The 27,008-nt window shown below is 37.1% G+C and overlaps 1 protein-coding gene across 1 annotated transcript in view; it reads left to right on the plus strand.

The window, feature by feature from the left end:
- Nucleotides 1-27,008, plus strand: part of Xpd (general transcription and DNA repair factor IIH helicase subunit Xpd) — a 279,740-nt gene that overhangs the window by 233,759 nt on the left and 18,973 nt on the right. Inside the window, exon 20 of the mRNA XM_090376384.1 lies at nt 12,995-13,067. Coding sequence (XP_090232510.1) covers nt 12,995-13,067 — 73 coding nt within the window. The remainder of the gene's footprint in view (nt 1-12,994; nt 13,068-27,008) is intronic.

Genomic DNA, 27,008 nt, shown 5'->3' on the forward strand with positions numbered 1-27,008 from the left:
GCAAACTTAAAGAAATGTAATGAAATGCATGCATTGCATAAGTTGCCAAGTAACAATGAACTTGAAATGGTTTTGTTACAGTGTAGCATTGCACATAAAGCTTTGAACATACTTTTTGTGTACATTTGAAAATTTTAATGACTTAATGGAAAGTAAAATTACACAATAAAATTACTTACAACTAATGCATTCAGCACTGTGCTAGTTTTCATATTATTTTGAATAATAGTCAAATTGAAAAAAAAAAAAATACAAAAATTACATACTTTAGTAGTGCCTGGCATTAATGTTATAATGAACTGATGATGTTGCTTTGACTCTGGAACAACAAAGAACAAACAGCTGATTTCTCTTCTGATTTTACAGGCTATTCAGTGGGATGATCATAAGTTTCTGTGAGAATATTTCTTTCTTTTTTTTTTTGCTTTGAAGTGGTATTATCTTTAGCATTAGCATTAGTAGAGGCATTTGATGCAAGAAAGCAAGCTTATGCAGCATCAGCCAAAAAAAAAAAAAAAAAAAACCCACTTCCACTTCACCCCTCTGTTCGTTCAAAATACCTGTCCAGCTGAGCCTTAAACTTATTTAGGCTATCAACTTCCACGACAAGGGATGGAAGTCTGTTCCACCAACCAACCACCCGCTGGCTAAAGGCAAATTTCCGCACGTCTATCCTACATCTATCTTTCCTCAATTTGAATTTATACCCTTTCAGGTGATTATTCTGAGCGAGAGGAAGAATCCCATCAGCATTGAGCATGCTCAAACCATTCAAGGCTTTATATACCTCTATCAGATCACCTCGCTGGTGCCTAGTCTCCAGACACTGTAATTTGCAAAACTTAAGCCTTCCTTCGTAAGAGCACCCCTTTGTTCCATTCACTAATCTTGTTGCCCTTCTCTGTACTCGTTCCAGCAGCTCTACATCCTTCTTGAAATGAGGCCTCCAGACCTGTATACAGTACTCTAGATGTGGCCTGACCATTGCCTTATACAAGGGAATAATCACCTCCTTATCCCTGCTAGAAAAATTCCTATATTTTTCTAGCAGGGATAAGGAGGTGGTTATTCCCTTGTATAAGGCAATGATAATGTCATCATTGTGTTGTAGTTGTGGTTCATGCTAACATGAGAAATGGCTTGTGTTTACTGAATAGTTGCTGTGGTGGGAGGGAAGGGATTGATGAATTGGACTGTTGAGTGGGAATGGGAAGATGGGTTCTGAGCTGAGAATGACTTCTGAGATGATCAGTATTTGTATGGAGAAGGAGGAGTAGTTTGAATATGGAGAAATTATTGTTATTAATTTCTTTAAACTTTCTTCTGTGATAATGGGTTGTAAATGAGATTTTAAGTTATTCCATATTAAATTTATGCTATATTACTCGCATTGTGAATGCTGCATTGGGAGTTATTTTTTAAATATGATTTTCATTAGCATTCTGTTTATATATAGTATCCCTCATTTCTAATTGGGTGGCACCTCCGTAGCCAGGTGGGAAGGAGCAGCAGTGCATAGCACATGCTTCTTGATTAGACCGGGGTTCGAGCCTGTCACCACCAAATACGGTGGATGCGGAAAGGTCAGGGAATGACCACCGCATATCCCAGAGCAATATGGCCTTAGTTGCTAATGCTCCTAAAAAAAAAAAAAAAAAAAAAAAAAACTTCTAATGGGGTAGGGGGAATGATCTGGGGATTTGTAAAGTTTTTATTGCCTTGGTAGTGTATGTTATGCTTCTTAGCTGTTTTGTTAAACTGCTTGCCATCTTGGATGATAAGGGAAATAGTTAAAATAGTCCAAAAAACTTGCAACAATTTTTTTGGATTATTTTTTGGTGAAACCATTGGGGAGAATTTTGTTGATTTGGAAGAGATCAGGATTCAGATCGTGTGCATGTGTGTGTGTGCGTGCGTGCATGCATGTGATTTTTTAAAATCTTTTCACTGGAACCAAAAATGTAAATATCAAATGGGAAGTGTTTAGAGAGGTAAATCTTAGAGACCACTTAGAATTTATACCGATTAAAAGTTATTAATTAAAATTTCGACCAAAACATGTAGGGTCCTAGAATGAGTATGAACTAGAGATCTGGAATTGCAGCTGCAGCATGTGGCTGTGTATTTCTGAAGCTCTTCGTTGCAAGTTAAGTTTTGAAATAATTTTGAGTTTTTTTTTTTTTTTATTTCAATATACTAAACTGTAGTTAATATATAGTTTGAATTCCTATATAATGTAGGTTAGTTTAGTTTTGTATTTATGTATTTGGAAAGCTACAGCTTAATATTCAGATAGCCTTTGCTATTGGCATTTTGTCAGGAACTTCCTAACTTTCGTTGGGTAGCTTAAATTTAATTTCACTAGAGGTTAAAAGTCTTGTCAGCAGTACAATTTCTGTAATACTTTGTTAATTTAAATTCCATATATAATGTAAGTTTAAATTTGTAAAATATTTGGAAAGGTACAGAACAGTTTAATATTCAGATGGCTTTTGTTATCAATATTTTGGAAGGAATTTCATAACTTTCATTCACTAACTTAAATTTAACATCTTTAGTGATTTAAGTTTTGTCAACAGTTTAATTTCTGCAGTATTTTATTAACATAAATTCCGTAATATATTGTAAATTTAAATTTCATAATTTTTGCGAAGTTCAAATTTTACTTAAATTATGGTTGCTACAAGACCCAATTATGATACAAACAGAAATGCCTGCAGGAATTTCCAGTGTGAGTAGCGACTTGGTCATTTATATAGCCTGTGGCATGTATTCTAAGGCTGGTCTAGTAGATAGACCTAGCTCACTGTCGATTCTTTTCTTTGCAACTGATTTAAGGAGTGAATCAATTACAAATTACAGCTTGGTGCATTATAAGAAGAATTTGAGTTACTGGAGAAATGCGTGCTTGACCTAGAAATAAATGTAACTGGGAGCTCATCAGGGACTCGAGCATCTGACCATCCAAGTGATGGCTCCCCATTTGGGTCCCAGAAGAGAATAGTCAAGTGCAGACTGCTCTGGTCAAAGGTGATCTAGTTTTATTGGGAGACTATTGTCAGAGAATCAGGTAATGTTTTTTGTAATAAAGATAGATGGTCCAGAACCAGTGTGTGTTTGCCAGAAGCAAGAATTGAGGACGCTACCAATGGATTGTTACATTTTAAGGGAAGTAAAGTGAACATTATTATTAATGTGGGACTAACGATGTTAAACGAACATGACCTAACCATCTGTTGGATAAATATAGGACTATGCTGAAAAAATGCCACGAGTTAGGTCAGAATGTGTATGTGTCTGCAATTCTGCCCAGACACAATAGTAGGGATTATATTCTGAAAGTCTTGTGGATTAACTCGAGACTAGGGAATCTGCAAGACTCTGGGGAGGGGGGGGGTATTTTTATCAATGTGGCCCTCATTTGTAAATAGAAGGAATCTGTTTTATAGAGATGGTATTCATTTGAACAAAGGTGATGCAAGGGTTTTTGCTAGTATCATTGAGAATACCCTGAAGGGTTCAGGGAAACTGCTAGTTAGGGGAGAGAAGAGTAATTTTGATCTGCATTTAACTGATGATATCGGTCAAAGCAATGTTTGCACTCACCTCATGAATTCTTTTTCGCCACAACAACCAATGTTGGCAAGATGTTCTGAGGGTAGCAATGTTTCAAATGAGGGGAAAGATAAAGCTTGGGATACAAACCAAATAACTTCATGGGGTGTGTCAGGGTACTAAACTGTAGAAGATTACTTAATCTTAACTGTCTACAGTAATGTCAGGATGGGTGTCATTAAAATTGCTGAATTCAGACTCTTGGTTTGGACAGCTAATGCTGATGTAATAAGACTAACAGAAACATGGTACCACCCAGACATTGGTGATTGGTGAAGAGTTCCACTACAGCATGTATAATGTACTTAGGAAAGATAGAAGGGAAGCAGGGTCATGCTTCTTATCAAAAGCAGCCTGAGTGTAAAAAGAGCTTTTGCTGGGTCTGAAGTTATGTCTGCCAGCATAGAATCTGTGTAGTGTGAGTTAGTTGGAAACAAAGGAACAGTGAGAGTGGGAGTAATCTACAGACCAGAAGGTTGTGAAGAATACGAAGAATGCGTGAAGAATACAATGAGAGTCTTTACATGCAGATTGAATGGGCAAGCAAGCTTGAATGTCTTATTATGGGTGACTTTAATCTGCTCCAGAATGATTGGAATAAGTGGGAGGGAAACTCACCACGGGGAAAAACTTTTTTAAGTAAACTAGATGATTATTATTTGTACCAGGTTAGAGAAAGTACTAGAGGCAAAAATATTTTGATCTCATCATTACTAATAAATCAGATGACATCACAGTCTTAAAGTACAGAAACCATTGTCAGGAAGTGACCATTCAATCATCAGTTAAAAGATGAAGAAAGATGTTGCAGTAGTTAAAAGTAAATGCATGAGTTTTAACTTCAGAAGAAGGGACTTTGACAGTTTAAGGTGTTATATGGCATCTGTGAATTGGGTGAATACATTTGAATTATGGAATACTTTTAAAGCAAAAATGACAGAAGCCATGAATGCATACATACTTTTACGAAAATACTGCAGGTGGAGAATCCTGAAATTGATGACTGCAGAGCTGCTGGTCAGATAGAGCAGAAAAAAAGATAGCATAGGACAGTTATAGAGTGATGAAAAGTATTGAAGCCTACAACAGGTACAAGTTGATCTATAATAGTACCACAAATAAGGTCAGGGAGGCCAAGGCTGTATACGAGAAAGCATTGGCTAAGAGTGCAAAGAACAGGGACAAGTATTTTTCATGTGTGTGAATACTAGTGTTAGGAAAATTTTTAGAGACAATGATTAAGAGTGCAGTCCAAAGACATTTAGATAGATTTAGCATTCTAAAGGACACACAACATGGCTTTGTTAAGGGTAAATCATGCTTAACTAACTTAATAGGCTATTTTGGCACAGTTACTCATGAACTGGATTTAAGGAATAATTTCAATATAGTTTATTTGGATTTTAGCAAAGCATTTTACTCGGTCCCTCATGAGAGGTTGCTGTATGAGCTTGAACAGGTTGGGATTACTGGTAAGATTTTAAGATGGACTACCGGCTAGCTGCAGGGAAGAAAGCAGAGGATTGTGATTAATGTATATTTTTCAGATTGGTGTAACGTCAGGAGTGGGGTCCCTCAAAGTCCACCATTGTTTCTCATTTTCATAAATGACGTTGACAAAGGGATAGATGTGATGTCAAAATTTACAAATGAAATAAAGATTGGCTGAGTCATTAATGATTAGTACCAAGAAATGCTCCTTCAGGTTGACTTTAACAGACTTTAAAGATGACCAGAGAAGTGGCAGCTATGTTTTATTTCTGCTAAATGCAAGGTCTATAGGGAGAATAGCAACCCACAAATAAATTATACACTGATGGGTTGAATTAAAAACTGTGGAGGAGGAAAAGAATCTGAGAGTTATGAAGGGATTGGGCAGATATGAAGAGTTCTGAGCAGTGTAGGCTGGCAGTCAGGAAAGCCCATCGATAATTTATCAAGTGTTATCCTGTAGAGATATGGAGGCCCTAATCCCACTGTATAAGGCAACTGTAAGACCACATTTGGAATACTCTGTTCAAGTATGGAGACATCTGAAAAAAGACATTGAGCTTCTTGTAAGGGGGTCTAAAGATGGGCAACTCAAATGGTGAGATCAGCAGAAGGATGACCGTATGAGGAAAGACCCCGATTATGTGGGCTACAGAGCTTGGCAACTAAGCACTGGTGACCTGATTGAGGTTTATAAGATTCTGAGAGGGATTAGTAAAATGAATAAATTTGGAATTTTCACTGTTATAAAGAATTCCAGAACTAGGGGTCATAAATTCAAATTGAAGGGGTTTAGATTAGATTGTAGGAACTTTTCTTTTAGCCAGCGAGTCATTGATTGCTGGAACAAGTTGCCCTCACAGGTAGTTGAGGCTGATAGTTTGAGTAAATTCAGTGGTCAACTGGATAGTTTCCTGTATGAGGAGGAAAGAATATAATTTGTATTTTCTTATTTACTTGGTTTTTTTTTTTTTTTTTTTTTGCCAGTGCAGCAAAAGCCTGTGGCTGGCTTCCTTGCACCATACGGCAAATACTGTAACTAATTAGTGTATTACCAATTTACGTATGTGATTAGACAGCCAAAGGGAATTATGAAAAGGCCTTGTCTAAAAGTATAAAGAAAAGCAACAACGAATTCTTTGCATATTAACACTAAAATGAAAAGGATGAATCACCTTGGTCCACTGGATATGAATGGTATGATTATTCATGATACTTACAAAATGCTGATAAATTGAATAAATATTTTGCATCTGCATTGGGATATTTAGTAGTTTTTAGAGATGAGGTTGTAGAGAAATTGTTGCAGATAAAAGTGAAAAAAAAGCACCTGGGGCTGATTGAAATCTATTCAGTTATATTAAGAGAAGCTCCAAAAGAGGTAACTAAACCTATAACCATAATAATGAGTGCATCCTTAGATTTGGGGAGGTACTTGTAGATTTGATATGTGCAAATGTATTCTCTATTCATGAGGATGGTTCAAAGGGTGAAGTGGGTAACTTTAGACATGTCAGTTTAACCTCTGTGCCGAGGAAAATAATGGAATCATTTGTTAAAACAAGTAATGCAAGATCGTCTTTAAAGAACTGGAGTCACAACATGGGTTTGTTAAAGAGAGAGCATGGCTCACAAATGTGATTAGCTACTATTAGGTTGCCACAGAGGAATTGGATGCAAAGAATAAATTTGACATCATCTACTTAGATTTCAGTAAAGCCTTTGATACTGCACCACATATATGATTGTTGTATAAACTGGAGGAATATGGCATTAGAGGAAAGTTGCTCTGAATAAAGTGATGGTTAATTGGTAGGAGACATAGGGTTATTGTAAATTGCCATTGATCTTCATAAGCTAATGTAATGAATAGAGTTCCACAGGGTTGATGTTGGGTCCCCTTACTGCTTTTAATGTTTATTAATGACAGTAATATAGGTATTTCAAATTTTATCTTTAAATTTATTGATGATACAAAGTGGACACAGTGGTAATGATAATAATCAGGGTATGCTACTTCAAGAAGATCTAGATAAATTAAGATGGGCTGTAAAATGGCAATCGAAGTTTAACAGTGATAGATGCAGGATACTGCATTTGGATAGCAGAATCCTAGAATAATGTACCATTTAGGTGGTATCAAACTCAAAAGTAGTGGAGTATGAAAAAGATCTAGAAGTAATAGTAATGATGTGAAATTCCCTCTGCAGTGCAAACAAGCTGCTACAACTCATGGGGTTCAGTCATTGATGTACATAAACTTTGCTAGGGATTGAAGACACAGGTGATAATTCCATTTTATAAGTCAATGGTTAGGCTATATATGGAATATTGCATACAGGTATGGAAATCTCATTTTAGGAAGGACATAGATCTGTTGAAAAGGGTGCAGAGACTATCACCTTCCAACAGGAGCCTGTGGGATGACGTAATTGAAGTGTACAAGCCTTTAAAAGAGATAAGTAATCTAAATACTGATGGCATCTTTACTCTTTCTGAGATGGAACACATGAGGGGACATAATTTTAAATTGGAAATGGATGACTGCAGAAGAGATGTGTGGAAATTTACTTTCAGCAAAAGCATAATCGGTTGTTGGAATAAACTTTCACCTAGTGTTGTGAAAGTGGATGAGTGGAATAAATTTAAGGTACTAATACTATTATGCGAAAACTGATTATAATCTTGTGAAAGATTATTGATTGAAGGGTGTTGGAAACACTGATTACCCACTGGCAAGATTTGTTTTCATTAATTGGAAACTGTTTTAAAGATGTTGGCACCCTTGCATTTATGAAAAACCCCAAACACGAGAGGTATTAGAACCTATAGTACTATAGTACTTAGTACCATGCTTGGGTTGGAGGTGGAGAAGATGAAAGAAGATATTTGTTGACATTAGACTTGAACTTCTGTAGGTTGTAATTTTCAGGAAATACGAATGAAGGAAGGTTGTTCCAGAAAATGGCAGTTGAATGAATAAACGAGGAAGATGAAAAATTGGTTTTATGAGTTTGAAGTTGGACAGTAAATTGATGTTGGCTGATGGCGCCATGTGTTCAGGCTGTTTTGAAAGAGAGTGGGAATTATAGAAGCCAATTCAGAAGAACAGTGCCCGTGGAAGTATCTGAAGAAAAGGCATGTAGCCGAAACAGTACATCTATGAGATAGAGAGTGGAGAGACTCTGTTAAAGACGAATCATGAATTAACCTAACTGCCCTCTTCTGAATGGAATCTAGAAGCGTGAGAGAGGTTTTGGGGGCACCGACCCAGATGTGGGAACAGTATTCCATGGTAGGGTGGATTTGCAATTTGTACAGAGTGAACAGCTGTTTGGAAGAAAAGTAACGCCAAAAGAAAAAAACAAACAAGTTTTTTAGATGCAGAAGAAGCAATATTTGTAATGTGCTTGTGCCAAGAGAGATTAGAAGTCAGGGTAATCCCCAAAAGAGAAATATCATCTTGTCTAGAAATCAGAATGTCACCAAAGATACGTATAGGAGCAGAAGAATCCTTTTTGCGAGATATAAGACAAAACAGAGTTTTTGAAGGTTTGTAATCAACTAAGTTGTCTTTGCCCCACTGGAGAATTACCTGGAGATCGGCATTTAAGAAATTGTTAGCAGATATTCGAGAAGTTGAAGCTGATTCAGCAGCATGGCAAGGTTTCTCCACGGCAAGGAATGGAAAGCAGAATGCAATGTGCTATCATTGGATAGGATAAGATAGGATTTCCAGTAAACGATAGAAGGTCATTAATATACAAGAGGAAAAGAGTGGAGGAAAGAACTGAACCTTGGGGGACACCAGCATTAGTGGAAAAGTTAGAAGACAGAGAGCCATCTACCATCACCCTCAGTGAGCGATCAGAGAGAAAACTGGATAACCAATTACAAAAAACAGTTGGCAAACCATAAGATGGAAGCTTGTTTAGAAGACCTTTATGCCAAACATGGTCAAGAGCAACTGCTTGTGTTTCACTGAACTTTTCCATTGAATTTGTCCATAAATGGGTAACATAAGCCAGAATATCACCAGTGGATTGAATTGACGCTGACAGAATCCATACTGGCTACTGTTGATCAGACGGAAGTTTTCTAGGTAGTTTATGAGTTAGTGGTTAATTGATTTTTCCATTACTTTAGAAAGAGTACAAGTAATTGCAATGGGACGATAATTGATTGGGAGGGATTTGTCACCCTTTTTAGGAACTGGCTGGATATGAGAGAATTTCCAAGCAGAAGGAAAAACACCTTTGGAATAAGAAAGTGAAAAAAGGTGGCAAAGAACAGGAGTAAGTTCAGGAGGCACTTGTTTTGAGAACAAATGGAGAAATACCATCAGCACCTGGAGCTTTCTTAGCATCAAGATTCATCAAAATCCTTCTGATATCCTTTTGATGGAAGACCACAGGATCCATTGAATGGAGCATGTTGGGAATGGTGGGAGGTGTTTTACCAAGATCATTAATACATGAGTTGAAAGAAAAATGGGATGCTAGCTGGTCAGTTTATCCTTGGCTGAAGTGACAACAGAACCATCTGGTTTGGACAGAGGTGGGAGCAGAGATGGGCAAAAGTTGTGGCCAATAGCTTTGGCAAGAGACCAGAATGCTCGGCTACCATTAGGGCAAGAAGCAAGTTTTCTGCTCTTAGCCTGTTCAAAATCTAGTTTGGATGGATTAATTTTTGTTTGTTGCAAGCTTTGGTGTAGGCAGAAAACGAAACTGAAGAATTGGAAACAAGCCAAAATGCAAGCAAATATGCCAATATGCAACATTCTTCTCTCAAACAACCTTAGTACATTTATTGGAAAACCAAGGTTTAGATAAATGACTAGATTTTAACGTGGAGTGTGGAATAAAGGATTCCATTCCTACAAGAATAAATTCACTGACACGATCTGAGCAAACGTTGACATCAGAAGTTTTGAAACAGTAATCCAACCAAGGAAAAGAAGAAAAGAAATCTTGCAGGTCATCCCATTTTGCATTCTTGTAATGCCAAACAACATGAGGCCACCGTAGCCTAGTGGTCAGGCGCGCGGATGCATAAGTACACATGCCTTGAGTGACCGGGGTTCAAGCCCGTGACTACTGAATACGGTGCTGTTTCTTGTAATCTGTCTATCTTGTGAACTCCTTTGACCGTTTGGTCGTCCCGGAGTATAAACAGAAAATTTATTTATTTTATGAGGTGGGAAATAGCCATGAGATAAAAGTTCCGTTGGAGAAGAGACAATCACCAACTTGTGATCTGAGGTGCCTTAAGCAGGACTCACTTCATCCGTGTACTTAGAAGGGTTGTTTGTGAGAAAAAGATCAAGCGTGTTGGCTGTATGGTTAGGATTGTTCAGTATTCTGGTAGGTAAATGAACAATCTGTGCGAAGTCATTAGTAATTGCAAAAGCCTCAGCATCTCCACCAGCTGGGTCTGTGTGACTAGAGAACAGAAGCCAGCTGGAGTTGTGAACATAAAAATCACCAAGGAAAATTACCTCACTGTTAGGAAAGTTGGGCTGGAGAAAGTCGAGTTGCAAAGAGAAAAAGTCAAAGAGCTCCAAGTGATTAGTGGAATTGGGAGAATGGTAGAGACAACTGATGAATTTGACAGAATGAGGTAGAGAGATTTTAAGCCAGAGAAGATTGAAAAGAGGAGATTCCAAATTACCTAGTCTCTGACATGGAATATCGGAACGGACACATGCACAAATACCACCTTTGAGGTTAAACGAATCATACAGCAAATAATTTGGGCAACTGAGATGAGCAGTGGTTGAATCAACTGATAACTGAGATTCTGTCAGAAAAAGTACAATGGGGTTTGGCAGACTATAAGTGGAAATGGGCGTCATTAAAATTAGAACTGAGACTACGTATATTTTTGAAATGAACTAAGAAGTGTTTGGGATGCAATCTGTAATCCATCTTTGAATTCAGAAACAATAAAGGCTGAAATTTATTGCAGAATTTTTGCTCAGTATAGTAAAGCTTGCATGAGTCTTTGGCAAAATCTATGAGTGGATAAGTTTAAGAATGGTATTTAAATTGCTGAATAATACCTTCAGCCAGGACAGGCACATCATGTCATGACACAGGAATAATAATAGCAGTGGAAGAACTCATAAGGAAACCATGATGTCACTACTGAAGAAATTGCCATGTTTTGCATGACTGATGTTGGTTTAGCACATACTGTCATTAGTAAGTAGTGTACTTGCTGGATTCTTGTTTGATATCTAGTTTGATATCTAGTGGTGGGAGACAAATTCTGTGTACACTATTTTATTCTACAAAGCAAATGCACAGGTATACCATGGTACCATGTAGACTCTTCTCAACTTAAAGTCCACACCCAAGCATCAGTTGAGAAACTGTTGCTCACCGCATTCTTCAGTCATAAAGGAGTTATTCTGGAATGTTAAGTGCAGAGAAGAGAAATAGTGATAATGACAAATGTGATTAGTTCAGAAGCATATCACTTCTGTTATGTTCTTCTGAATGAATTAAAAATAGCAATTCAAAAAAGACATGGTTTGTGCTGCTCTCAGTCTGTGTGCCTATAACATGATAACACCCATTCTCACAATGCCTGTTCTGTAGAATCAGATACAAGAGATGAAGTTTGGGGTATTACTCCAATATGTTTATCTCCCTTTTTTTTTTTGGTCACTAAAAGATGCACTAGGAGGACATCACTTTTTGCTATATGAAAAGGTCTAGATGGTGCATGAATGGCTTCAACACCAACCAAAACTTCTGTCTCTCTTAAGGAATCTAGGCATTATTATAGCATTGAGGATGTGTCAATTGTAATGGGGACTACACTGATGATTTATGTGCATAGTTCCCTTCTTGTTTGTGAAATAACTTTTATTTACTTTTGTGATTTTCATTTGAATGACTTGTATGTACATAGCAGTCTTTTTGCCAGTTCTGTTACTTCTAAGAAATCTTTACTTCCAATTTCTACTAGTCAAATACTAATTTCTTACCAGCAGATTTGCTATAGTGATGCTGCTGTTCTAATTACACACATTTATTTTGCATTGTTTCCTTGGTGCAGGAAGTTATCATAATAGCCAACTAGATTTGAATTTAAATATCTCTACTTTTGTTGAAATTCTGAAAAACAAACGTGGGTCCCTAATCTGCCCTGTCACTTGGTTATGTGATACTTGTATCAATTTTTCTTCCCATTACATGTAAATTATTGTTTACACATTCATATTCAGTTAAATTCACCTGCACATAGCTGAGGACGAAATAACTTTTTTTCCCCAAGTGATTTATGCACAATGGACATTTGATACTAGTGCATGCCTAATGGAAGTTCACTTGTGCAAACCATTACATACATTCACTTCCATACAGTAAACCTTTGAAATCCTTCTGTAATCAGTCAAGTCAAGTATTATAGAACAAACAGCAAAAACAGTTTGTTACAAGTTATTCATACATTGCAGGAAATGACCAAGTGTACTCTGTAATTTAGATTAGCCATTTTTACTACAAATTTGGTGATGGCCTATTCTTTAGTGGGCCTCTCTAGTCATTCTGACCCTCATGTTTAGTGTTTAAAGTGTGAAACATGATGAGCTTCATTAAATAAATTTTGTTAAAAAAAATATTGCTTATCAATCATCCTTGTATATGTGTAGTACTTTAAATAAATGAATCAGGCTGAATAAGCCCGATTCATATATCTGAAGCTTCCTTGCATTGATTTGATATTATTGTTATTAAACTTATGTTTGAATGTCATGTGAAAAACTATGAAAATTAAATCAGTTTAATAGAAAGTTCTCAGTTGAGGCCCACTTTAAGAGAAGTGACTCCCAAATTAATATGTTTAAAATAATATTTCAATGCATGTTCGCTCTCTCTAGGCCTGTGAAAATGGACGGGGAGCAGTATTATTATCAGTTGCAAGAGGGAAAGTGTCAGAAGGAGTGGATTTTGGTAAGTTAGTTGTTGACTTATTATTTTATTATGTTTGGCTGTCATGTGAAGTACAATGTTTCATATGGAATTAGTTACTCAAAAGCAGGAGATTTAAATTTTGATAAGCATCATTACATCTTGTGAAGAACAAAAATAATATCATATGAACTTTGTTAATGTGGCACCTTTTTTTCAGCTGAAACTTGGTTTTTCATCAGTTAGTGAGTGCATGCAAATTACAGACATGTACTAATGCCTCATGGGACACACAATCCAAATAATGCCACCTACCTCATGTTGTTATTGTTTAAAGCTGGTTTGAGGAAGGATAGAATTTTTTTAAATTCCATTTCAGTATTAAAAATCAAAATTTTTATTATTTATAATTTTAATTTTTACTAATCTGCTTCTTATGTCATTTTCACCAATATACTTCTTATGTCATTTTCATTCTTCATGAAATGTCATGATTTATATACATACATATTTATATATCATATTTATATATCATGATTTATATATTATATACATCATTCATACCTGAAACAAAAAAAAAAAAAAAAACGCTGAAAGTTATTGTGTATTTGTATTTTTAAATTTTGGATACACAAACCCAACAGAAATACAGTTCATCTGTATTTCTGTTGGGAAGCAAAAACTTACAGATTAACCTTTACCAAGTTTGTGTTTATTTTATAAATGTCAGTATGAATAGGAATAATAGAATTACTAAAATAAACTAAGACAAAAGTCTTAATACCCATCACTTATTTCTTGTAAAATGAAGCTATCACAAGGAGTTGCCTTGGTATCACACCACTTCTTTTTGGGAAAGTGTTACTCACTTTCCCAAAAAGAAGTGTATTATTTGTAACAGTATCACCACTTAACTGATTCTTTCAGCGCTTATTGGCACTGCATTGCTGAGAGGGCAGGCATCAGTTATGTAGAAGCTGGCAATCCATTTTCTTTGAAACTCAGCTTGCTTCAGTAGCTTTCCTAACAAAGTAATTTTAGTTGATTTTAATCCTTGTAACTCCATAGTTATCTTCAGCTTCAGTTTTCATGTACAGACCCAGCTGTTAGAGATGCTAGGCTTTTACTTCTATTATTGATGTTGTATAACTTGTTCATTTACTTACTAGGAATCTAAACAATCCTGAGCCCACACTTATTGATTCTCTTTCCTCATCAACAATCAGTCAAAAGTACACATTTAATTAATATCAATTGTTCTAATTGTTCTGTAGGTAGCTAAGATCACAATTTAGTGATGGTCCAACAGAGGGTGGATGTTTCTCTCTCTCTCTCTCATAACCATTCCCAGCCTCATGTTGTTTGGTGTTGCAAATAATATGAGGTGTGAAATATGATGACGATCTTGATTTCTATTCCACTTTTCCTTTGTGGGGCTATCATCTGATCCAACAAATGATATTTTTTCAGATTGAGTCAGTGAAATTGTTTTTATAGGAATGAAATCTTTTATTTCTTGTACAGCACAAACTCTTATCCTTTATCTAAACCTTGGTTTTTCAATGAATGTGCTAAGGTTGTTTAAGATAAGAACATATCACATGGCAATTGGCTTGTATCCAAGTCTGCAGCTTCCTTTTCTGCTTACACTAAATCTTGCAACATAGTGGCATAGTATTTGGGTCAGGTGCCACTGGTGGTTTCCCACATCTACACCATGTGTACTCTGTGATGGAATGCAGTGCAAAAGCCAGAAAAAGTGTAGTGTCTGGTTGTTCTGTTGTTTTCTGGCTGCTTGCTGCGGCCTGTAGTGGGATCTATAGTAGTAGGATCCTGTAGTAGGAGGTGAGCCAGGCTGCCCATTTTTCCCTGACTAGTCTCCACCAGGGTTGCCTAGGCTTCCTGGATAGAGACCAAGTATTAAAAAAAAAAAAAAAAAAAAAAAAGGAAAGTAAGTGGGGAAGATAATAAAAGTGATGGAGGGAAAAGAGGAGAGGAATAGGAAAGGAGTAATCCTCCGGTGGAATGAAAAGGTGGGCAAAAAGAAGCAGGGACTTGCCTTGGCCTGAGAGCCCATTCAGACCAGAGAAAGAATGAAAGATTGTGGGGTAAGGGTGCCCTGCAAGATGAGAGCCATTTTGGCTTGGAACATCTGGGGATGTCTGCTCCACCCCTACATCAAGGTATTTGGGTGGTGTCCTACCCGATACGGATTTGTATTTATCCCACACCCTCGGGAGAGGGAGCAGCAAAAAAGGAATGATCTCACATCCAAGGATTGAACGTCAGCAACACCTGACCCACATTATGGGCCTATATGAGAGTTTGAAGGACAGGGTGGATGCCCTCGAAAGATCTAAATTCAGGGGCCCATCAGGCTCTCAGCTGCCCACATCAACGTCAGAGCTTGCACTTGGTCATCACACAACACAGAGGCAATCCCCAAGGCAGATTGCGCTGGTCCTAAAGGAACTAGTAGTTGTTGGTGACTCTATTGTCAGGGAAACGGGAAACATCCTTTGTAGAAAGGATAGATGGAACAGGACCAGGGTATGTCTGATCTGGTTATCAGCAGTGATAATTCATGTATTAGGAATTTGCAGATAAAAGAACCACTAGGTGGCAGTGATCACAGTGTACTGACTTGGGATTTACTTAAAGATTTAATTACCATCAGGGGTAAAGGAAAAGGTTTTTGCTTCCGTAAAGGCGAGTACAGTGGTCTCAGACAGTTTTTAAATTCTGTACAGTGGGATCAACTGACGATGTTACCAACAGTAAATTCTAAGTGGGAAGCATTCAAGGAATTAATCGTGGAAGCTACTAAAAGTTTCATACCTATTAAGAAATATTGTTCAAGGTTTAGGCCTAAATGGTTGTCAAATGAACTAATGAGACTCGTAACAGAGAAGAAAAATGCATGGGATGCATATAAATTATCAAGCGACTCAGAAGCCTATGGCAGATATAAGTTAATCTGTAATCAGGTCACAAAGGAGGTTCGGCAGGCGAAGGCAGATTACGAGAAATCCTTGGCAAAAGATGCTAAGAAAAACAGCAAGGATTTCTTTACTTATATAAACTCTAAAAGGAAGGGGATGAATCTGATTGGTCCACTTGACATTGATGGTTCGACTGTTGATGATCCTGCTCAGATAGCAAACAAACTGAATGAGTATTTTGCATCTACATTCACACGTGAGGAATTATTAAGGTTTGAAAATGGCAGAAGGTTATCAAATTGTAGCAAGATACTTAATGATTTTGTAATAACTGAGAGCAAAGTGGAAGAGAAATTGTTGAAGTTAAACGTAAGAAAAGCACCTGGGGTGGATGGGATCTATCCACTTATATTAAAGGAGGCGGCAAAGCAACTAAGCAAACCCTTAGCCATAATTATGAGAGCATCCTTGGACTCAGGGGAGGTTCCCACGGACTGGAGATGTGCAAATGTATCCCCAATTCACAAAGGGGGATCGAAGGGTGACACGAGTAATTACAGACCAGTTAGTTTAACTTCTGTTCCGGGTAAAATAATGGAGTCGCTGGTTAAAGATGCATTGCAGGATCATCTAGACAAGACTGCAGCAATAATTCAGACACAGCATGGGTTTGTTAAGGGAAAGTCTTGTCTGACAAATTTGATAGGATATTATGATGTGGTTACAAAGGAACTGGATGCAAAAAATAATTTTGATATCATATATTTGGATTTCAGGAAAGCTTTTAACACTGTTGCGCATGGAAGACTATTGTACAAATTGGAGCAGAATGGTATTAAGGGTAAGTTGCTACAATGGATAAAAGGATGGTTAAGTGCGAGAAGACAGAGGGTGGTAATCAATGGGTGCTGCTCTTCTTGGACTAATGTTATTAGTGGAGTCCCACAGGGTTCGGTGTTGGGTCCACTGTTGTTTTGTATATTTATCAATGATATTGATGAAGGTATATCAGGCTTAATGTCGAAGTTTGCAGATGATACAAAGTTTGGCAGGGTTGTTAATGACAGTAATGGTAGTGTGCTACTGCAACAGGATCTAGATAATTTGGGCAGATGGGCTAAGAAGTGGCAACTGAAGTTTAACCTTGACAAATGCAAAGTACTGCATATGGGTAGAAGTAACCCCAGAGAAACGTACCAACTGTGTGGTACTACACTTAAGGTGGTAGAAAATGAAAAAGACCTGGGAGTAATTGTGCAGGCAGATATGAAGTTCTCTGAGCAATGCAGACAGGTTGCCAGGGCAGTTCATGGGATTTTGTCAATGATATATAGGAATTTTGCTAGCAGGGAAAAGGAGGTGATTATCCCTCTGTATAAGGCAATGGTCAGGCCACGTCTTGAGTACTGCGTACAGGCCTGGAGGCCTCATTTTAGGAAGGATGTAGATTTACTTGAGCGTGTTCAGAGAAGGGCAACAAGATTGGTGAGGGGAATGAAGGGATCCTCTTACCAAGAGAGGCTTAAGTTCTGCAAATTGCAGTGGCTGGAGACTAGGCACCTGCGCGGTGATCTGATTGAGGTATATAAGGCCTTGAATGGGTTGAGCACGCTGAATTCTGATGGGATCCTTCCACTTGTTCAGATTACGAACCTAAGGGGGCATAAATTCAAATTAAGAAAAGACATGTAGAATAGATGTGCGGAAATTTGCCTTTAGCCAGCGGGTGGTTAATTGCTGGAACAAACTTCCATCTGTCGTTGTGTAAGTTGATAGGTTGAATAAATTTAAGGAGGAACTGGACAGGCATTTGGAGGGAATGGTGTGATTTTTTTTTTTTTTTTTTGGCTGATGCTGCATAAGCTCATACATTTGCTTTCTTGCATCACATGCCACTACTACTACTACTATTAGCGTATCCAGGTGTAATCCTATCCTGAGGGGTTTGTGATTTGCAGATCCTGCACCCACTTGTGGATGCCAGCAAGTTTCCAAATGGAAAGGGATTTGAGCCGTATGTTGAAGACTGTGAGAAGTATTGAGAGGGCAGTGTCATATTGGTAATTTCATTTGCCAGTTCTCTGTTGCAAAAGAAGGGTTCTCCCAAGTATAAAAGCTTCCTGGGTGAATGCTGAGTTCTTTGTAGTATTTTTCTTCTGTGACAAATAGATGCTTCTTGCTGCAGGGAAGAGACTGAAGACACATGAGCATTATGCTTCTCTGTGGATGTTAGTTAACACAATAGTACAGGACATGCTGCCAGTCCTCAGGGGAGCTACAGGTGTAGGATAGATCTTTGCCAAGACCTAGTTCAGCCAGTTTCTTGTTCAGGAAGCCATGTCCTGTAATGAGGTAAGTGACGTTCAGCCTTGCCAAGAACCATGGAGATGGATGCACATATGTGATGGTGACATCAGGTAGGAACTTTTTTGGTAGCGTTCCCTCTGAGTATTTCACTCCAGTCATTTTGTTATTTTTGTGTGAGGTAGTTGTTTAATCTTTTCTTTTCTTGTTTGTAGGTATTAGACAAGTCCAGAATGAAGCCAGTAATGGTTGCCAATAGGGATTTCCAATGGCAGTAGTTGAGTCCCCTTGCAGGGGGAGAGCCCCGCAAGGACTTGGGGTGCAGGCATGCTCACAGTGCAGCATGCATGGGTGTTGGTAAGAAGCATGTTCCTTTGTATGGAGTCTAGTTTGTGCATATTTCAGTCAATGGTGACATGTTGATACCAAACCACTGCACTGTAGCAGACAGCAGGGAGAAAGCACTGTAAAGGATTGACAGCACATGTTGCCCAATTCCTACAGTCATGCTTTGACATTCTGTATATAGAAGAGGTATATTTTCTTATTTTTTCTGCAAGGTGAACTAAATGAGGAAAGAAGGTTAGTTTGGCATCTATAACTATTCTAAAGTATTTGAACTTGCCCACTACTTTGATGGGCACGTTGTTGAGTTTTACTGTTAGGTGCCTGTTTACACTGAGGGTTCCTTTGATGAGAAATGCCCATGTCTTTTCTGGTGATATTTTGAGGTTATGTAGGGAAGACCAGGAACTGGATTTCAGTAAGAGCAGAAGCAGCTCTCTCTCTCTCTCTCTCTCTCTCTCTCCCCCCCCCCCAAGCGTGACTTGGGTATCAGCCAGTATAAACGCATTGTCATCAGCAAAAACTATTAGAGATGAATGAGGGATTTCTGAATTAAAAAGTTTGGCTAGGACAAATATCTAAAATAGTGGGCCAAGGACTGATCCCTATGGGCAGCCTCTGTTGATGTGCCGAGAAAATTCTTTATACGTTGTGCCTATCATGACTTGGCGATTTCTGATGTAATCACTGAGACAGAGATATAGATTGGGAGGGAAGTTGGCTTGCCTTCTTGCATTACCTAAATCTTGCAACAGTAGTAAAACTTTTAAAAATGTTATTAATAAATTCAAACTCAGTTTTGAGTAGACTGGCAAACTTGCTTCTTGTTTAAATGGCAGCTGAACCTTCTGGTCCCTTACCAAAGCTGTTAGCCATTACTTCTGTCTATGTCTGTTGCATTTTCATATGTAGTTACCCCTGTTGCATTTTCATATAAAGATAAAGCTGACTCATTAGCACCTTACTTTTCCACTAACCCTTGCATTGCTGATCTTGGTAAGCCACCTCTTATAATACTGGACATATTTCATTCAGTATTTCTCCATGGTCTTTTGAAAGAAGAATGTTAGAATAATCCTGAACAACCTTGATGTCAAAAAGTGTCCAAGTTCTGATGATATTTCTCTACTTGTTTTTGTCAAATGAATTGGTGTGTCTCATAGTCTAACTATTCAATGCTTTTTTTCCCCTTTTCTCAGTTAAATCTTTCTGCTCACTTGTGATCTATTTTAGCATTTTTTGTGGTGAATGAATAGTTAATGGTAGATCTTTTAGTGGCACAAAGGATAAATCCTCTAAAGACTTCCCACAATACATTTTTGTTCCACCATATGTAGCTGTCTTTCCAGTTAATTACTGTTTAAGAAACATTTCAATTTGCTATAGCATCTCTCCTTCCCCCTAAAAAAAACTGAATCCCTCCCTCGCCCTTTCTTTAGACCACCATGAATTTCTTTGTACACTACCCATTTTATGATGTGATTCTATTGGTCAATGCATCGTCATATTTATGATACTGCCCAGATCCCTGGTGAGAACTAGTTAAAGATATCTGAGCCCCCTGGCTCCAATATGCTGGAATAAATAACAGTCATCCAGATAGTTTCAGAAAAATTATCCTCACTTTGTGTATTGCTGGCCTGCAATTTCCTGGCTATAAGAAGTACAGGCAGTTCTTGCTTTACGAGTTTTCATTTTAGATAGTATGAATCAGAGCTGTACTACTCAATATGTTCTACGTTGATAATAATATTAGTAAAATAATAAGAGGAGTTTACCTCAATATAGTGCGTAGGACACTTCCGTATGGAGGGTATCATACGGAAGTGTCCTACGCACTATATTGAGGTAAACTCCTCTTATTATTTTACTAATAAGAGTATTCATTTTACGAGTTCCCGGGTTTACGAGTTTTTTTTTTTTTTTTTTTTTCAAGGTATCAAATATCAACAAAATTGAAAATATGAACATTAATTGCAAAAAATGAATGTTAAAAATTCATAAATACTGCATTTCAAACCACGCGCATAGCTATTCAATACAGTGTACCCAGCTTTACGATATTAATCTGTTCCAGAAACACCATTGTATCGTGAAAATATCGTAATGTGAACCCAATAACACATTGTTTTTTGGCAATTCGTTTCATGACCCCGGAAGTTGAAATTTTCGCCATATAACTCTCTAAAAGGTCGTTTTTATAGTGCAAATTGTATTAGTTACCAATTCAAATCAATAAAATGCACTACACTTTCATCATTATCATATGTTCTGTTATAAGAACCAATTTTGAACACCTTCATGACATTTTTCTAAAGCACATTTCTGGAGGTGACGACCATAAAACAATAAAAACAATTTGCACTTTCCGGTTTATTGGGCTTTTCTGTTAATGTGAGCAATTATAAACGGGTTGTAAACTCGATGTTATTGCATTTGCGAAAATACCGATAGCTGGAATTGTGTGGTTTTTTTGTGTTATTATGGTGAAATGTGTTTCCCCTTTACTGAAATCTTCAGTTGTATAAAAACATAAATAAATTCTCAGAATCTTCTCTTCATTCCTTTTTTTTTAAAGCTTCGTAAACTTGTTACTTTGCACAAATCATGTTAGTTGCAATTTGTGCGTTCCATTAAAAAATGCTTATGCATCTATTGAAATTTATAAAGAACATAGATTATCATGGAAACAAATGCCCTTGAAGCATTTCTGAAGAAGACAACTCTTTGTGCAACAAACCAACAAGTGCCGAGCCAATAATGAGTGATCAACAAGCGTGCATGTAGTCGATGATGAAGAATAACCATTCTTTAAAATTTGTAAGTCATAAATAATTTCTTTATTATTATAATTTGCGTGATTTGACTGGCTATGTTTTAATTTCTTTGGATCAATCAATCATTGTTTAAACATAAATTAATTAGCTAACTAATTTCATTGTTGAGAACGTAATCCCTATTTTTAATATTATGTCTATGGGATTTAATTCCTGCTTTACGAGTTTTCGCTTTATGAGCGCACGCTAGGAACAAATTAACTCGTAAAGTCGAGAACTACCTGTAAGTAAATATCACTCATAATAAGGCAATCACACTTGCCCATTCAAGTTTCCTAGAGAGATTTTCACCTACTTCTTGGACAGTGAGTTCTCTGTTTATGTGAATTTGAACTTACACAACCCAGTATTTAGACATTTTAATTTTATTTGCACATCTATCTTGTAGTCATATTGCGCGAGAGCAATCTGAGTTGATTACTCATCTGTCACTCGATATCCACGCAAGTTACTGCATTCCTCGCTTTCAGATTCTTGATGTTGTTAGTTTTTGCTGAATAGACATAAAACAAAGTGCTTTATTTTTCTTTATTGTGACTTTAGTTTAATATTGCAACTTTAATTAATTAATAATCCTCTAAGCATGCAAAAGTTAAAATGCTACTGCCAGTGCAGAAAAACCTGCTAGAAAGTCCATAACATTGAATCAAAAACTGGATGTGATAAAGTTCTTTGTAAGCAGTCAGTCAACTGCCGTGATGAGGAATGATTGAATATAAGTGAAAGTACATTACACACAATTAGAGGCAACGAGAAAAAAAATCAAGGAAAGCATTAAATCAAGCACATTGTTGTGTGCTTCTGCTTCCATCTGTATGTGGAGTAATGTATTGGGAAAAGATGGAAAAGTTGCTGGCAACATCGGTACGTCTCCAAAACAGGCCAGTGCGCCATTAAAAATCAAATCAAATCAAAATCAAATCAACTCCAAAACAGACAATGTACCAGCTCTTTACCTGAGGCTGATTGCCTCAGGTAAAGAGCTGGTGTCAGCAAAGGCAAAAAGCTTCTGTGAAAATGACAAGTGGCATCTTCCGCAATTATTTTAGTAAAGAGCTGCATCAAAAGTGAAGTCCTACTGTGGGCAGGAAGAGATTCCTTTCAAAATTCTCATTATCATGGATAATGCTCTAAGTCATCCGCAGACCATCAATGAGTGCCAACATCAGAGCTATTTCTCTACTACCTAATACGACTTCACTCCTGGTTGTCATCTGCAAATCCTAGGATCATTGTTCTATCTGTATCCTCTTTGTTTCTGTGATACATTTCTCTAAAGCAAGATTAAAACGAATTGGTGAGAGGGCATCACCCTGTTGTAAACCTGTTGTGATATTCAATGCACCTGATTTGGTTCCATTTGAAAGTACAATACCCCTACTACCATCCATGCACATCTTTATCAGATTTATAATTTTTGTGGAATACCAGACGATTTTAGTATATTCCATAATCTTTCTCTATGGATACTCTCATAGGCTTTTTTAAAATCAATAAAAAGGTTATGTACTGGTTGGTTGTATTCCCATTTCTTTTCCAATATTTGTATTAATATAAAGATTTGGTCTGTAGCAGATCTATTCCTTTGGAATCCTGCTTCGTATTCACCGATATTATCTTCAGCAAATGGAGTAATTCTTTTTAGTAGAATGTTTGAAAGAATTTTGTAGCATGAAGAGAGTAGAGATATTCTTATATAGTTATGGCACTCCTTTATACATGTATCTCCTTTTTTATAAATTGGTAATATTAGTGAGTCTTTCCATTCCACTGGTATTTCTTCCTTTTCCCATATTAATATGATTAATTCATATAGTTTTTTGGCTAGAGTTTTCCCTCCATTTTTAATTAATTCTGAGGCAATTCCATCCAGGCCTGGAGCTTTATTATTTTTTAGCAGTACTATGTTTTCTTGTATTTCTTCTAATGTAGGTATAGGTGTTTCTACATTGCAGGTATGATATGGATCTGCTCAAAGGTTAGAGTAGGTGTTTCACAATTTAGCAGTTGACAAAAGTACTTTCTCCATCTTTCAGCAATTGTGTCATCAGTAGAAAGTATCTGGTTCTTTTTGTCCTTAATTGTAGTAGTTGGTATTTGGATTACTGGACATGGTCTTGCAAGAGACTTTATGAGCTAGGTTTGGTTGAAGACCAAAACTATGTATGTGATGATCAAGAAATGTCAGAATATATTATGTTCCATTGCAGCTATTATGTTGATATAACAAATCAATTGGAAATATTGATGGGCACTTTTTACCAATTAGCCCTAGCCAAAGATGGACATGGGATGCTTAAATTCCAGTCCCGCCAACTTGAATGGTGTGTTCCGGTATTGTTCCTTGGGAAAAAAAAATAAAATTTAATATGAGTCCATAGAAAATATACAAATCATTATACGGCATTCATGACTGTGGCAAGTGATGACATAGGTGTGATACTTGTCTGGTTCTTTTTAGTTTTCTTCAAAAAGAAGGATAAAATTAGACAAGTTTGGAACCAGATTTAAGGATAAAATTCTTCTTTTGCTCTTAACATAAAGCTGCTGTGTGATAGAAAATAACATCACTGTTCATGTTAGTGCTCTTCTTAGATATTTAGAAGCCATAAACATACACGCACATACAAAAAGAAACACTGGGAGACACTGCCATGAAATTCTTGGAATAATATATGAAACTTTGTTGTCTAGTCATATTAGCTGGATTTATTATTTAATGGCATCAGAGCTTGTTACTCATATTCATGTATTTATTGATTGTAGAAGCTTGTGTTTTGACAGACTGATTTGCATGTTGTGTAGGCTGCAAAAAACCAGAACTTATGAAGGGGCTTACTTCCTTCTGCCTGAGATACCTAATTCCAGCATCAGTCAGAGAGAACTTCAAAAATTCCTCCACCTCTCCAAATGACATATAGTAGGGTTGTAGGAAGTTAGTAACTAGGCTAATTCAAAATAATATGCTAATACAAAATTAAAACTAATAGTAATAAACAGGAAGAAATGACAAGTATATCAGCTCCTGAGGAAAGTTGCCAATAATCTAGTTCAGCGTTTCAAAAACTGGGGTCCATAGACCAGCTCTAGAGGGGCCACAGAATGTTCATAAGAGGTATCAAGCAATATGTGTTTATTTTCCTAAAAATATACTGATAAAATCACAATGAGTTTTATAGAACATCACTTATTTTCAATATGATTAGTATGTATACAAGTCGCTTCCCTAAGAGCACATTCAATCCCACCACTAGTGCTTTTAATTGTATACATATTTCAAATTATTCATTCTGTGTATAGCAAATTGATGATAAAGTTATTGTTATTATATCTGTGTAAAAATAAGAATAAAGTTGAGTTGTTTCACACATAAAACTTTGAATTTTCTTATTCAGAAAACCAATGTTCATACATATATACACTGGGGCGCTTCCATAGCCAGGTGGGCAGGAGGAGCAGTACGTAGCACACACTTCTTGATTAGACCGAGGTTCGAGCCCATGACCACCAAATACAGAAAGGTCAGGGAATGACCACTGCATATCCGTGGAGCAATATGGCCTTAGTTGCTAATGCTCCTAAAAACCAAATAACAACAACAACAACATATATATACACTGGTGTTCAAAGAAAGTGCATCACCCCCTTAAAATTGTAATTGTCGTCCGAATAACGTAAGTATATGGCAATATTTCTTACAGATTGCATCAGATAAGATTGACACGCGTAGGTGATGATGTAATATTGCATCAGCTGTTACTTTCACCTATATAAGCACATTCTAAGAGTTGCAGTCATTCCTTGCTTGTGTCAGGATGCTGAGTTACATACAGTTGACGCCATGAAGAAAGAGTGCTATTGTTGCTTTATGTGAGGAAGGATGTTCTTCCCGTTATATTGCTTATAGAGTGGCTTGTAATCATTCGATAGTGAGTAGAGTTCCTTCCAAACTCAAGAATACTGGTTCTGCTGATAGGAAAAAGGAACTGGACGCAAACGAGTCTATACGCCAAAACAGGACCGCGTTTTGAAGTGCTTATACCCTAAAAACCGTAAAGCTTCTTTGTCTGAGCTGAAAAGAGAATGGGAAGAACATACAGGAGTGATAGCAAGTGCAGTAACAGTGAGAAGACGCCTCTTCAAAAATGGACTTGTAGCCGTCATCCTAAGAAGAAGCCCCTCCTCACACAAAAAATGAAAAAGGCCCAATTAATTTGGTGTAAGGAGCATGTCAAATGTACCTCCGAGCAGTGGAAGTCAGTTATTTTCTCGGATGAGAAGAAATTCAACCTGCATGGCTCTGATGGGAGACAAATTATTCGCCGTAGATGTGGTGAAGAATACCATCCAGACTGTATGGTGTCTACAGTGAAATTCCCTACCAGCCAAATGATATGGTGGTGCAATTTGTATCATGGAGTAGGTCACCTGCAGTTTATAAAAAGTTCAGTAAATGCCAGTGGATACCTAGCTATATTGGAAGGCAAATTGCTGCCAACCATTAGAGACCATTTCAACCTGCCAAGTAACTAATGGTTGGCAGCAATACAACTGTTAGCTGACCAGGAAACAGCCCGGACCCAAATCCTACAGAGAACTATTGGCATCATGTGGAATCTGCAGTTGCCAGAAAGAAACCAAAGACCCTTCGTGAACTTCAGGAAGCCATAATTCGTTTTTGGAACCATGAACTATCAGTTGATTATCTTCAGAAATTGATCTTGTCAATGCCTCGACGTTGTGCTGCTGTCATCAGGGCCAGAGGTGGTTCAACTAAATACTAGTTTGCACCTGGTGAACTTTTCATTTTTTTTCTATTTAAAATGATAAACTGAAGCCAATTGATTGCTTCTGATAACACTTCAGCCATAATTGTTGTGTTTACCAAAACTGTTGTATAAAAGTTGCAAATGCTCATTTTGGAATATTTTGAGGTCACCTGTCAAATATTACTTAGCTTTGCCTTAACTATTAATAAATATTTTTTGTTTATATTTCTATTTGTCATGCTAGTCACAGTGTTAGAAATGCGAAATTCCTAGATGATGCACTTTCTTTGAATACCAGTGTGTATATATACACACAGTTTGCAGAACCCTACATATATATATGTTGGGTTCCGCAAACTTTTTTTTTTTTTTTTTGAAGGGGTATGCAAACTGTTTTGATTTTTGAAGGGGGGGTCCATAGATTTTAGTAGTTTGGGAACTGCTAATCTAATTTAAAAGATAATGAATTTTCATGCTTTACTGTCCTTCCCCTCCCCTCATTGCAAACTCAGTTTGTGAATAGCTACTAAAGAACTTTTACCATAAGTTACTTGAATTTTTAATGTTATTTATATAATACATGGCTTCAAGGGAGGAAGTACAATATTTATGTGCAGTTTGTTATATGAGTTATGTTATGTTATTTTGGTTTTTAGGAGCATTAGCAACTAAGGCCATATTGCTCCGGGGATATGCGGTGGTCATTCCCTGACCTTTCCGCATCCTCCGTATTTGGTGGTCACGGGCTCGATCCCCAGTCTAATCAAGAAGCGTGTGCTACGCACT

The sequence above is a fragment of the Mastigoproctus giganteus genome, chromosome 6 (genome assembly GCF_048544385.1).
Source record: "Mastigoproctus giganteus isolate SK-2022 chromosome 6, ASM4854438v1, whole genome shotgun sequence".
Taxonomy (NCBI): Eukaryota; Metazoa; Arthropoda; class Arachnida; order Uropygi; family Thelyphonidae; genus Mastigoproctus; species Mastigoproctus giganteus.